We start from the raw sequence: 13909 nt of genomic DNA, 5'->3' as shown, positions 1-13909 counted from the left end.
GTCCATATGCCAAACGGCAAGGAGAAGTCGAGGTTTGAGGCTCGAGATGCGCAGCATGTGGAGGTTCGAGGTCGCCCTCTCAGGAAATGGAAAGAGATAAGGTTGTCTGTACGATGCACCGGCTCTCTTCGCAGTCCTCGTAACTTGTTTCCGCATGTTTCACGTTTCATATAGGAGAAGACGTAATCTTTGCTACACAACATGTTTCACGTTTCATGCATGGGAGAAGGAAGGATCTCATTTTGGATTATACGTCTTGATGTACTGCGGGAGGGATGACGCATTAACGTGTGTATCCATCAGTTCTCGCGCACCAAACTCACGTTTGTTTGCTTACCTACGCGCGAGATCTGTTGGCAGGCATCGAAGCAAAAGGGCCACTGCCTCCTCGTACTTATCCAAACTCAGGGCTGCAGGGCTATAAGTACCACCACTCGTTGCTCTTCTTCTTCAAGCGCATTCATACCTGCATTACATACTAATATCTTCCGCAGAAGTAGTTCATACAAGTCGGATAATGGTGCGATGCTTGATTCCATTTCTTGCAATCTTCATAGATTTTCTTGTGTGTTAATTTGGGGCAGGCCATGCTTGCATGCCTGCCTGTATATATATCTTTTGTTGCTATATATGGTACTAATTTGGTGGTGGTTTCGTTGCTGGCGGCCGGTGCGGTTGCAGGCGGGCGTGCTCCAGCAAGGACCATGGGGTGGCAACGGCGGCAAAACCTGGAATATGAGACAGGCGGATCACATTAGCAACGTCAAAATTCATTACAACGATGCCGTATTCGCGTTTGACTTCACCTTCACCGTCGACGGCAAGAAGAAGACCATCCACGTCGGAGGTGATGCACCCCAGTACAATGAGGTACTGTCAAAGCTGAAAACATGCGTTTAGTATTTATTGATCAAAGGTTACAATTAATTATTCCTAGGATACTAGCGAATTCCCTAACTATTTTTTGGTGGTTTATGTCTAACTACATCTTTGATTGCTTGTATAGATTACTCTAGAGGAGGACGAATACTTCACTTTCATCTCTGGACATTTCAAGACGATGTGGACGACAGACGTTTTCATAACACAACTTACCCTTGAGACCAACAAGGGCAATTCTGTGAGCGCCGGCAATTCGATTGGCAGTCATTTCTCCCTAAATCTAGAGGATGAGGGTAAGATTCTAGGCTTCTTCGGACGTGAAGGTTCTACCATCGATGCCATCGAGGCAATCGGAGTTTACTGCACTATACCAAATTAAACACACGTCACGTCTTGGTGTCTGTGTCTTAGTCTGCTGCAATGTATCTGCTTGGTTGGGGCGATAAATAAGTGGCAGAAATTGTCGTCGTCGTCGTCGTTGTGTTTCTTTGAATAAAACAAGAAATATTTTACGGGTCCACTGGTTATTGTACGCTAATTGACGACATGATGATAGCTGAATCCAATCGGTGGTTGCATTCCTGATGTCATTTCGCGTACATATGAACAACAATATATCATTGTGGAAGCCGTTCTTGTGATATGCCTGATGATTTGATTTGGGTAATGTAAGTCTTTTTTTTTTTGTCCAAATAAAAAATAATAATAAATTTTCAGAATGAATAATACTTATTTATTCTCGGATATCCAATCAACGAGCATAAAATATTCCATGGGTCACTCCCTTCTTTTAAAATGAGGAAGATTTTATTACTCCAGAGTGATTGGCCAACCGAATAGCCACCTGGATTGCTTCTTATGTACATGTATAAACTCGTAGTCTTCGAAATTATGTAACAAATATTTAATGTCAGTGACCGTGAAGTGTCCATGGTACAATAAAGTTGCAATGAATTTGTCCGATGAATTCAAAATTTGATTTTATGATGATACGCCAAAAATCATCATTTCGTGAAATCGCATTCAAACCCTCCTAGATCACCACGACGCTTCATATGACGTAATGCCTTTTTATTATATTTACCTACCACCAATAAAGATAATATGGCGAGCAAATCATGCAAAACATATCGCCATCTATTCCATTAAAGGAACCATCACAATTCACAATTTAGTTTGAACCATCCTTGACAAGATTTTGTCCATTCAATTTATATATAACTTATATGTTGAATAGATCTCTCAAGTTTATGAACCCTGTCATTAGCCAAAATGCATGTCATGATTTTATGGAAAAGAAGAGTTGGGGAACGAGTAGTGTGAGCATAAAGGATCTCATTTTGAGTTCTCTAGGGCCTAATGTAACTTGTATTCAAATACAAACCCATAACTCTTGTACCAATACTTTCTCATTCAAACAGCCATTGTCACAATGTTTTTTCTTTTTCTTTGCAAATGTAAGTGGCGAGGATGAGATTTGATTTGGTATACTTGCTATAAAGAGTCAAAATATTTACTCGGTTCGTCATCTAACTAACATCTTCAAAATATACTAGATTTTATACGCATGAGCGCGTAACTCTCGATATGACATCTAACACTTTATTTCAATACTTGTTTATGCTAGGATTGATTTTTATTTTAGAGTCTATATATTATTTTTCTTCGAAAAAATCTTAAACTTTAGTGATGATGATAGAAATAAATGATATAGTTCACATTAGAGTGAACCAAAATATTATCAAGTCAGGAGATCAGGCTCCTCGCCATTTAATAATAGGATTCATATTCCTTAGATAACTGAAAATTATATTTAAAAACAATTCTTTATCGATTAGCATTTGTATGTTCAAAACAATATTAGAGGTGTCAATAAGAAATAATCAAATTTATTTGATTATTCTTGATAGATAATTTTCCTAACCACACCTCACCTTGGTGACAATAATGGGCATGCTTCTGTCATGACAAGTACGAGACGAAGAAGTTAGAGGCTCTAAGCACTAAGCAGGCAGGCCGTGGACAATGGAACCCGTCCTTTCTCATCTGAAGGAAGGAGACGAGGCGGCCGACCACCAAATCCATGTTTCCTTTTAATTGGAGGTTATCCACAAGGACAAGATGTAGATGGAGCTCGTCGTCTGAGGCAATGGAAGGAGATAGTGGTGCTGTTGGGCTCAACCATCCGGCCACCGTGTTCAAGATTATCATATTTACTCACCGACTCCGTCGGAAGTCCTCGCATCTCGTTCCTAGCAAACAATTAATTACACTGCATGCAAGCAATAAAAAAAAGGAAGAGCACGGAATATGCATGTTTCACGTTTCCGTGAGATTTTAGGACGGTGGTGGTGGGGGGTGCAATTCTTCCTTGATGTATACATCAGCTCAAACTTATCCAAACTAGAATGGTGGGCTATAAATACCCTCATCCGATGCCCTTCCCAGCACCAAGTCCTGCAATAGCATCTTCTGCCGCCAAGGGAGTGTGCGCGTCCATTCATTATTCTCGGTTGCTGCTAATATGGTGAGTGGCGTTGTTAGTCTTCAAAATTCCATCCCTTTTCTGACTTCTTCAACTACACTTGCTCGTATACTACAACATAGATGGATGGATGACATGTGGTGTTTATTCTGATGCACGCAGGGGAGAATGGTGAAGGTGGGGCCATGGGGTGGCAACGGAGGGAATGTGTGGGATATGGGACAAGCCGACCACATTACCAAACTTCGAATCTATTACGGAGATAACATTGTGGGGTTGGAGATTACCTACATTCTTAACGGTAATTCCCACACCTACAAACGTGGAACCACCACCGGCGCTTCCAAGGAGGTATATCATCTATACATCTATGTGTATATAAATACACACTTATCAACTTCGTGTCTTTGTCCAACCATATAAACTGGTTCGACCAGATGAATGTTTTCTAGCAACACGTTTGGTAGTCAAACCAATTTCTCTTGAAAATACATTGCAATATTAGTTTTCTTTTTCCCATTGTTTGTTTCTCGTTAAATCCTTGATCCTTTTTTGCAGATCATCCTTGAGGAGGACGAGTACTGCACTTCTATCTCCGGATACTTTCATGCATTATCCAATTATCAGCGACATGCAATTGTGATGTTGCTTACTCTTGATACCAACAAGGGTGCATCCATAAGTGTCGGTAACAAGACTGGCTCTTCCTTCGCCCTTACTTTAGAGGAGGGGAGTAGGATTCTGGGCTTCTTTGGGCGAGCTGGTACAGCCATTGACGCTATTGGGATTCACTGCTCATTGCCCAACTAAGTGTATTCACTGGCTCGTGTTCCTATCTATGGAATGATGTAATAAATAAGCAACGATTACTATTATGGTTCTTGCCATCGTTGTTATCCTTGTTGTTATCCTTGTGTTCGGTGTTGCTTTCAATAAATAATGAAATGTTTTCGAATCCACTTTGATATCTTATCATTACTTGGTGTGCCTTTCGTGATGGAATCCTCGGCTCTTATTTGACGATATTGTGATTGTTAAGGTGCCAAAGCCGCTAATAGTTTTAGTACAAGTTATTTACTTAGCTATTTGGATTAAAGTTATCATCATGATTGAAGGATTGATAGTGTAATAGAAGATGATGGCTCTACGTATTACCATGTATCCAGAAGACATCTTGTTCGATTCTTTGTTAATGTCATTATTGCTTTTATTGTACTTTTTTTTAGATTTTTGATTGAGTTGAGCTATGATAGTTGGTCATGTCATCCTCTTTCCTCCATTTAAATATTATTAATGATCAATCAATTTGTTATACAGTTTTTTAAATGACATCGGTGAGTCTCATACATGAATTATTGATGTCAGTTTCGTATATTCGTCTCCTAGGCCATTGAGAATATAAATAGTAACTTCATCATTTAGAGGATGACTTATAAAATCTAAGTCATCTATAATAATTTTTATATTTTGTATATAATAAATAATAATACTTCTCTTTTGTGTTGTTTTTATCATAATCGATATGAGAGTTAGCATGCACGTGCGAGAGCGATTGACGAGGGTGATTTGTAACTTTGACAATGCTTCTACTATAGTATTATACAAAGATATTAGTGGTGCTACGAAGCTAGTGATTGAGGCTTGAATTGCTTATAGAATAAGACGATCCTGTCGTAACCATAACTTATGATCATAATTTATTATTGGGCTAGGTTCTCTAGGCATTTAGATTTTTTTTGGTGAACAACTGAGAAAGTCATCGATGTAGCCTAATATATCATATCCAAAAAGATATTGAAGAATTGTGCTCTCTAAGATGTATAATTGCCACCCTTGAATAGTTTGAAGGGGATTAGAGTCACACCATTGATGAATACAAGTCTTGTATGCTGAGAAGAACTATTATTTCCTGAGAAAATAATAATTAGAGCGTCGAACGTAGATGATAAAGATGTGCTTAAAATATGAACGAATCTGGCGAATATCGAGCGAAGAGGTTGAGGGCACAAGAGCATATGGTTGAGGATTCGTCACCGCTGACGAGACAAGCCAAGCATATGGCAATGAGAGAAACACTCAAATTTGCTCCAAGGATGGATTGAGGCGACAGGGGATTTGGAGAGCTCGACCTCCTACTGGGCAACCTGCTTCTTCTCGACAGCATTAGAGAACTTGACGTCATAGGAGAGGTGGGCGATGGTGATGTGTCTCTCCCAATTGCATGAGCAATAAGGAATTTGGAGCGCTCGACCTCCTACCATGCAACTTTCTTCTTCTCGATGCTATTGTAGAACTCAATGGAGGTCTACTCATGACTAGAGGATTGTAGCCACTGAAGGAGGAGCAACAGTAGTGAGGAGTTGCGATATGGAGTAGCAGTAGATCTGAGGAGGCGATGAACAAACCCGCAGAGAAGTAGCAACTTAGAGAAGTTGCTGATAGTTGGGGTGGCTATCTGCAACAACGACAATCGGTTCATCCAAAGCAGAGCTCGATAAAGAAGAGATGGAGAGATGTGATGGGGAAGACGGGCTTTTATATATAGAGGAAGAAGTTGGGGTTTAGACAAACTGGTGGGGAAGAGGGTGGAGGAGGCTATCTAGAAGTTGGCGGGCGATCACATCGAATTGAAGGGGGAGACGACACTAGCCGCGAGGGTTAATGGATGCTATAGATAAAGCTATCGGCACAGGGAGGAGAAGGAAAGACATCAACGTAGGAAAGAGAAGGAGGCTGTCGGTGCAACGAGGAAGGGAGGAAGATGATTGGAATAAGGCAGAGTACAGGGGCATTGGCGACAGGTAGAAAGGAAGAGAGGAAGGGGAGACATTGGATTAATCAAGGGGAGTGCAGCCTTCGGCGACTGAAGTCACAGCAATGACAATGAAGACAACAGGTCACCGAGCAAGATGTCGTGGTCTAGGAAAAATTACCAAGCAGAAGAGTGAAATTGACATATTACGAGAGATCTGGCTTATGAGATGGATCGCCGAGCATAGAAGGAAACCGACAACGGCAGATCAACAGAGAAGATGGATTGTTGTCGCTAGACAGCAGGAAAGGAAAAGTCTTGCTAGAGACAACAAGAACTCTGATACAAGTAGAATAAAGTAATATGTTGTGAAAGGGGTGAAATTTATTCAATGAGGTAATGAGTATTTATACAAGTTTTGAGGAAGAGATTTCCTTCGATCAAATGCTCAAATCATGCAATCAGATCAGTTACCCAAAACCGTGATTAATTCTCAAATAATAGATTGATTGAGGATATAAGGTAAAAGATGTTATTTCATGTGTGCCTCTATCTGTCACAAATAAGTTTACTTCTTCCTCCCTCTCCTCTCCCCCTTAGTCGACAACCTCTGTTTGGGGCATGTGGACAACAAGAAGGGCCGACCCCTTCTTGATCACGGTGTAGCCTTATGGTGAGCGTGGAGAGAAAGATCATGTTATGATTTAAGGAGCATCGTTTGTAGGAAAATCTATGGGTGACATCACATACATAGCAGAAGAATAGAAAATAAAAATCGTAGATATCTCAAAAGGTGTTCATTGTATTGATGCACAAAAACTCATTCACTAAAAACCACACAAGTAGTCTTTGCTTCGTATCTGGTCACACAAGTAGTCTTTGCTTCGTCGCCTTCAGCAATGCGCACCTGCCAATATCCCGACCGAAGGTCGAGTTTTGAGAAATACTTCGCCTTGCCCAATTGATCGAACAAGTCCGCAATGAGCGGGATGGGATACTTGTTCTTCACTGTTACTTTGTTGAGGGCTCGGTAGTCGACGCATAATCGGAGGCTCCCATCTTGTTTCTTCTGGAAGAGAACTAGAGCTCCGAAAGGTGCTTTTGAGCTGCGGATGAGACCACCGCTTAACAGTTCACCTAACTGCTTTCTGAGTTCTGCCAACTCTGGCGGGGGCATGCGGTAGGGTGGTCTCGCTGGAGGCTTCACTCCTGGCTCCAGCTCGATACTGTGATCCACGCCTCTGCGTGGTGGAAGAGTCTTCGGCAACTCGGGTGGCATAACGTCTTTGAACTCCTTCAGGACGTTCGCCACCACAGTAGGTTCTTGAATGGCCTCTTCGTTGAGTGGCTCTAGCTTCATAGCAGCCACGAATGTCAGTTCGCCCTTTCGCACCCCTTTCTTCAATTGTAACGCTGAAATATGTTGGTGCTCCTTGGTTCCTCTCCGAGAGACGGGAACCACGCAGGGGTCATCGCCTCCCATCATACATAAGGAGTTCAAGAACGGCATCGGCACCAACTTCGCCGCGTGCATAAATTCCATTCCAAGAATCACTTGGAAGTCGTCCAGTGGCACGGCCATAATGTTGGTGTTTCCGCTCCAAGTCCCGATTTTGATAGGAACACCCTTCGCCAACCCGGAGATTCGCCTGGCCTCCGAGTTCACCGCTTTCATTCGGCTTGGGCTCTTCTCCAAGATCAACCCAAGTCGTTGTGCTTCACGATCGGCTATGAAGTTGTGGGTAGCGCCCGTGTCCACCATTGCACGGGTCATTTGGCCATTCAACTTGATGTCTACGTACATCAACTCACCACTTCCTGCTTTCTGTTGCTTTGTCTTGTTGTTCTCCCCCACTTGACCCCGCATAGCGTTCAACAAACGCATTGCTCCCATTCGGGGTCCTTGCGACTCTTCGTCATCGCTGCTGGATTCTGAACTGCTCGAGCTAAGAGCAACAGCTTTGCCCTTGTCCGATCGGGGAGGGTGGATGGAAGCCGTCAAAGCATTGAGTGCCTGTTTCTGTGGGCACTCCCTTACCATGTGCGGTCCTCCGCACAAGAAGCATCCTCCAGGTTTTGAGGCCTTGCCTTTAGGGTTCGGCCCTTTGTGTGAGCTCTTCTTCTTTTGTTCGCCCCCGAGCTCCTTCCCTCGAGAATGTTTTGGAGGGCGATTGCTTGAAGATTGTTTCCTTCTCGCCGGGTCTTCAGAGGAAACAAAGTCGGTGAGTCTTTCTGCAGCTGCAATTGCCCCGACCACATCGGTAACATTCGTTCGATTCAGCTCTTGTTGGGCCCATGGTTTCAAACCATCAAGGAAGCTGAACAACTTGTCCTTCTCGGACATGTCCTGTATGTCCAGCATTAGTGCAGAAAATTGCTTCACGTAGTCTCGGATGGTGGTACTTTGGCGGAGTTGTCTCAACTTCCTTCTTGCGACGAACTCTGTGTTCTCCGGTAGGAACTGAGTTCTCAACTCCCGCTTCAAGTCTTCCCATGTGTCGACTCGACACCGACCTTGTTGGATCTCCTCCCAACGAGTTCGCCACCAAAGTTTCGCATCTCCGTTCAGATACATTGTTGCTATAGAAACTTTGGTATCTTCAGAATCGGGCCTCGTAGCTCGGAAGTATTGCTCCATGTCGAACAAAAAGTTCTCGAGCTCTTTGGCATCTCTAGCCCCTCCGTATCCATGGGGCTCAGGTGCCCTCAAGTTTTGTGGCGGTGCAACGCGGGTGTTGCCTCCTCCCGCATTTAGCGTTCTTGTGAGCATAGCCACCTTTGCCGTGAGTTCCGCCACAACATCCTGTAAGTGTAGCACGGAGTCCTTGGTGTCATCAGACAGTCGGTCGACTAGGGCCTCGACCTTGTCGATCCTGGACTCCGCTTCCTCTTGCGAGCTCTCTACCCCAACAAGACTTTGTTGGCCATGGTAGAGTTCCTCCATGCTCGCTTCCAGAACATCCAGGCGGGTTTCCGCCGTCGTGAGTCTCTCCTTATGACTCTTTTTCCCCGTTAGCGCACCAGATTGCGCTTCCTCCGCTCGCGGAGAGTTGCCAACTTCTCGCTCATCCTGTTCGCTGCCGCGATCCTCGTGAGCGGCTTCAACAGCATGAGAGCGAGTGTGCACATGCAGTCCACTTGCGGCTGCTTGGGGCAAGGTTCCGGCTTGCCCCGTCTTGCTTGATTCGCCACGATGCTTTGCCATGGCGAAGTTGCGAAGTTCGTTCGCTGTTCGATCGAAGAGCTTGCCCGCTCTGATACCACAATGTCACGACCTTAGCTGGAATTGCCTAAGGCGTGAGGCACCCTTGCGGCCAAAGACTCGAAGCTAGCATGCGTTGCCAAAGTCGCGGGTCACCCGTGCGGCAAAGACGCGAACTTAGCTTGCGTTGCCTAAGTCGCGCTTCGCCCTTGCGATCTTGCTCCGCAAGGATCAGCCACTTTGTAACCTCTCGCAGGTCCCGAAGGACCTGTAAAAGAGAAAGAAAGTTAGATCGAAAGAACGAGCAACGGACAAGTCCCGAAGTCTCGCGAAAAGGGAAGCTTTACAAGCAAATCGTCGAACACCTTGTGTGCACAAGAGAAAAGAGGGAGAGGGAGGAAAACAAGGCTTTCAAGGATGAACGAACAGCTGCAAGCCCACAAACAGCCGCTCACCTGGTCCCAGGCGCAACACCAAGTTCCCGTAAAGGTCACGTGCGAACTTGCGAATGAGTGTTCAACGCCCGGTATATAACCGAAGCCCCATCCAGCCATGTGCCACCCGGGGGGTTCCTGGGTGCTGAGATGGCTGACATTTTGGTGAGCGGAGGTAGCACTCCGCTCACCTCCCGCGGCACGCGAAAACGGAGCCGTTTTGGGCTGTTTTGGGGTTGTTTTGCTTGGTTCGGTGAGCGATCGCTTTTGCAACGCTGCAGCTGGTTCGAACTTACATATTTACAGCAAAATGACACAAAACCATGAGAAAACATGCTGTCAAGCAGCTGTACATGCGGGTGTGAGCGACGAATGGTTCGTTGAACCGAGTTGTTGCGGGTGTGCGACGACCGTTCGTGACACTATGGCCCTTTGATTCCCTCCTATTTATAGAGGTCTTTGACTTTATTAGGTATTGGATCTCTATCCAATTACTCAAGTCTCTTAGATTAGTGAGTCTCTACCAAATAATATCTTATTGGATCTCATCTATAGGATCTAATCATTCAAGGGCATAATGGATATCCATTAAAATATGAGCTCTAGTGGATATCTCAAATTTTGTTAAATCTCATATTTTGATAATGGAATCAATTGATAAGTTTATAATCTAATCTGCATTTTGAGTGATGCAGGACTAACTTCGATCAGAAAAGGAAAATCGATTAAAGCAGGAGGAATCAAACGTTAGGACAGAGTGAAACTGTTGGGAAATCATTGGGGGCGACATCATATGCGCAGTCGAAGAACAAGAAAACAAAAATCCCCGATTCCCCAAAAAGATGTTCGTCGTCGTGCGAAGATTGGTGCGCAAAAAATCCGCAAAAACACAAAACTGCGTATAGAGATTGTGTTACCTAGGGAGATCGTATATCCCTGTTTCCTTGCAGATCCTTAGGAGAGGGTGAAGGAGGTCAAGCGTCCTCCTCTCTAGCGGTGATCCACACAGCAGGGTTGCGACGACGCTCCTCAAAACTCCAGGCCTACTCTGAGGTGGAGAGGGAGAGGAGAATAGGAAGGGCAAGCAAAGACTCTAGCCTATGAGGCTGTGAATCCCTCCTATTTATAGAGATCCCGTGTCAAAACCCTAATGGGTCCTTTCCCTAGTGGGTATTGGATCTGCATCCAATAAGACAAGGGCTCCGTCGGATATCTCATATCCGAACCTCTACTCATCGCAATGCCTACCATATGTGTGTGACCCTCTAGGCCCAATATCGAGCTGGCCGTGAGTCATACCTGTCAGAACTCCTTCTAACTTAGTGAATTATTATCTCTGTAATAATTCACTCGACTCATCGACTACGGAAGTACTAGGCCACTACGCCGTAGTCCCCAGACGATACAGGGGAATCCAATCCATTGGACCTGTCTGTCCTCAGTTACCATGTACCTATAGTCCCTCATCCATCTAATATCCCAGAGACCGTATATCGAGCATGGTGCTGTCAGACCCATACGGTTTCTACTCGAGTCTCGCTCTAATCGGATTCTCCCGGAGAACTCTTTCTCTCTCAACCCGAATGACCCTGGCCAGGGATTTGTCTGAGCAAGAACACATAGGATATTCCTCTCATGACGCCGAGAGTGGATGATCCTCTGTCGACACTCAATAGCCCTCGTAAGGTCGACTACCACTCCCAATGACCAGCTGTACTAGATCTGAGAACAGTCAAACCTATAAGTCTGGTATCAAAGAGTGGAGCACTCATACAGGACATCCTTGGTGTCTCAAGTCTAAGGACCAGATACACCACTAGGACTATGGAATCGCTGTCTGACAATAAGGCATCATCAACCATCCAGCATTCCGTAAGCGGATCAATCAGTGAACTCATTCTCCAATGAGCACCTGTACTGTATCCCTAGTGTCCCTACACGAGCAGCTATGAGACCAGCTGCATCCATCATATGGACGGGTATACAGCACACCAGTCTATCCGGTTATCACGATGTCCCTCTCGAGTAACCTATGACCGGGATTATTTAGGATATGTATTTAAAGGTGAATCGATCTCATTATCGTGATCTCATCACGATCCGATTCCCATTGCACAAATCCAAGGACATCACAATATATATGCATTTATGCAATAGTTATAAAGTGATATACGCCATAATATAATAAGCAAAAAGATTCTGTATCAAGTCACACGTGCCATCACTCACGTGATTGGCTTGCTGGGCACCTATGACTAGCAATCTCCCACTTGACCTAAAGCCAATCACCTATGTGTCTGATCCCCATCAGACCCCTGTGACGCTCAAAGACAATCTGAGACAACGGCTTTGTCAGTGGATCTGCAATGTTATCTTCGGATGGAACTCTTTCCACTGCTACATCTCCTCGGGTCACGATCTCTCTGATAAGGTGGAACCTCCTCAGAACATGCTTAGATTTCTGATGAGACCTAGGTTCCTTCGCTTGAGCAATTGCCCCGTTGTTGTCGCAATATAGGGAGATCGGCTCCTCACTATCCGGCACGACTCCCAAATCTGTGATGAACTTCTTCAACCAGACTCCCTCCTTTGCTGCATCTGATGCAGCAATGTACTCCGCCTCTGTGGTCGAGTCAGCAGTGGTATCTTGCTTGGAACTCTTCCAGCACACTGCTCCTCCATTCAAGGTGTACACATACCCTGAATTCGACTTGCTATCATCGACATCAGACTGAAAACTTGAGTTAGTGTAGCCTTCAACCTTAAGGCTATTACCTCCATATACTAGTAAAAGATCCTTAGTCCTTCTCAAGTACTTAAGGATACACTTTACTGCTTTCCAATGCTCCAAGCCTGGATCCGCCTGATACCTGCTCGTGACACTCAGAGCATGCGCTATATCAGGCCTAGTACATAGCATGGCATACATGATAGACCCTATTGCTGAGGCATAAGGTATCATATCCATGTTCGCCCTTTCTTCTAGAGTCTTTGGGGACATACTCGTAGAAAGCGATATCCCATGTCTCATCGGTATGAGACCTCTCTTGGAATTTTCCATGCCAAACCTTTTGACAATAGTTTCTATGTACCTGGACTGGGACAAGCCAAGCATCCTTTTGGATCTATCTCTATAGATTCTAATCCCCAAGATATAAGATGCTTCTCCTAAGTCCTTCATGGAGAAGTGTCTAGATAACCAAGCCTTTACTGTGGATAGCATTCCTATGTCATTCCCAATGATGAGGATGTCATCCACATATAACACCAAAAAGCTAATAACGCTCCCTCTTACCTTTCTGTATCCACAAGGCTCATCTTCGTTCTTAACGAAGTCATAAGATCTGATTGCCTCATCAAATCTTATGTTCCAACTTCGGGAAGCTTGCTTTAGTCCATAAATGGATCTAAGCAACCTACACACCTTATCTGGGCAGTTCTTGGACACGAATCCCTCAGGTTGCATCATATACACCTCCTCCTCCAGGTTCCCGTTGAGGAATGCGGTTTTCACATCCATCTGCCAGATCTCATAATCATAGTGTGCTGCAATAGCCAATAGAATTCTGATGGATTTTAGCATTGCTACGGGTGAGAAAGTTTCGTCGTAGTCAACACCTTGCCTTTGACGATACCCCTTAGCCACTAGCCTTGCTTTATAGGTCTCTACCTTTCCATCTACTCCGATCTTTTTCTTAAAGATCCACTTGCAACCGATGGGTACAATACCTTCGGGTGCATCAACTAGGTTCCAAACCTTATTGGAGTACATAGAATCCATCTCAGAATTCATGGCTTCTTTCCACTTCCCGGAGTCTATACTCATAATAGCCTCCTCGTAGGTCTGAGGATCAATATCCTCTACATCCTCTGCTCTAATATGTCCCACATATCTCTCAGGAGGATGGGATACTCTATCAGACCTACGTAAAGTTGATACTTGTGTATTAGGTACCTGAACAGACTCGGGCTGTAGAGTGGTGCTTGAGCTTGGTTCCCTAACTTCGCTCAACTCTATCATTCTCCCACTGTCTCCGCCAAGAATGTGTTCCTTCTCAAGGAACACTGCTCTCTTAGCTACAAAGACCTTTTGGTCCTCGAGATGATAGAAATAATACCCACAAGTTTCCTTGGGGTATCCCACAAATTTGCAT

The 13909-nt window shown here is 44.5% G+C and overlaps 2 protein-coding genes across 2 annotated transcripts; both read left to right on the top strand.

Annotated features, from left to right (window-relative positions):
• The first annotated feature begins 630 nt into the window (after positions 1-630).
• On the top strand, positions 631-1261 carry LOC135625688 (salt stress-induced protein-like). The gene is made up of 2 exons (XM_065130776.1): positions 631-870; positions 1007-1261. The coding sequence occupies exons 1-2, from the start codon at positions 631-633 to the stop codon at positions 1259-1261; spliced, it is 495 nt and encodes a 164-aa protein (XP_064986848.1).
• Positions 1262-3535: 2274 nt separating this feature from the next.
• On the top strand, positions 3536-4177 carry LOC135625687 (jacalin-related lectin 19-like). Its single transcript, XM_065130775.1, has 2 exons — positions 3536-3718; positions 3926-4177. The coding sequence occupies exons 1-2, from the start codon at positions 3536-3538 to the stop codon at positions 4175-4177; spliced, it is 435 nt and encodes a 144-aa protein (XP_064986847.1).
• Positions 4178-13909: the final 9732 nt, after the last annotated feature.

Source organism: Musa acuminata, chromosome BXJ2-10, assembly GCF_036884655.1.
Source record: "Musa acuminata AAA Group cultivar baxijiao chromosome BXJ2-10, Cavendish_Baxijiao_AAA, whole genome shotgun sequence".
NCBI lineage: Eukaryota > Viridiplantae > Streptophyta > Magnoliopsida > Zingiberales > Musaceae > Musa > Musa acuminata.
Note: the sequence above shows the minus strand (reverse complement) of the source record. Positions and strands in the feature narration are given on the sequence as shown.

What these genes read in the sequence shown, in the direction of transcription:
- LOC135625688 (XM_065130776.1), top strand. Translation starts at nt 631, where the DNA reads ATGGTACTAATTTGGTGGTGGTTTCGTTGCTGGCGGCCGGTGCGGTTG. An exon ending in ATGCACCCCAGTACAATGAG is followed by an intron (nt 871 to 1,006) that starts GTACTGTCAAAG and finishes TTGCTTGTATAG; the next exon opens with ATTACTCTAGAGGAGGACGA.
- LOC135625687 (XM_065130775.1), top strand. Translation starts at nt 3,536, where the DNA reads ATGGTGAAGGTGGGGCCATGGGGTGGCAACGGAGGGAATGTGTGGGAT. An exon ending in CCACCGGCGCTTCCAAGGAG is followed by an intron (nt 3,719 to 3,925) that starts GTATATCATCTA and finishes CCTTTTTTGCAG; the next exon opens with ATCATCCTTGAGGAGGACGA.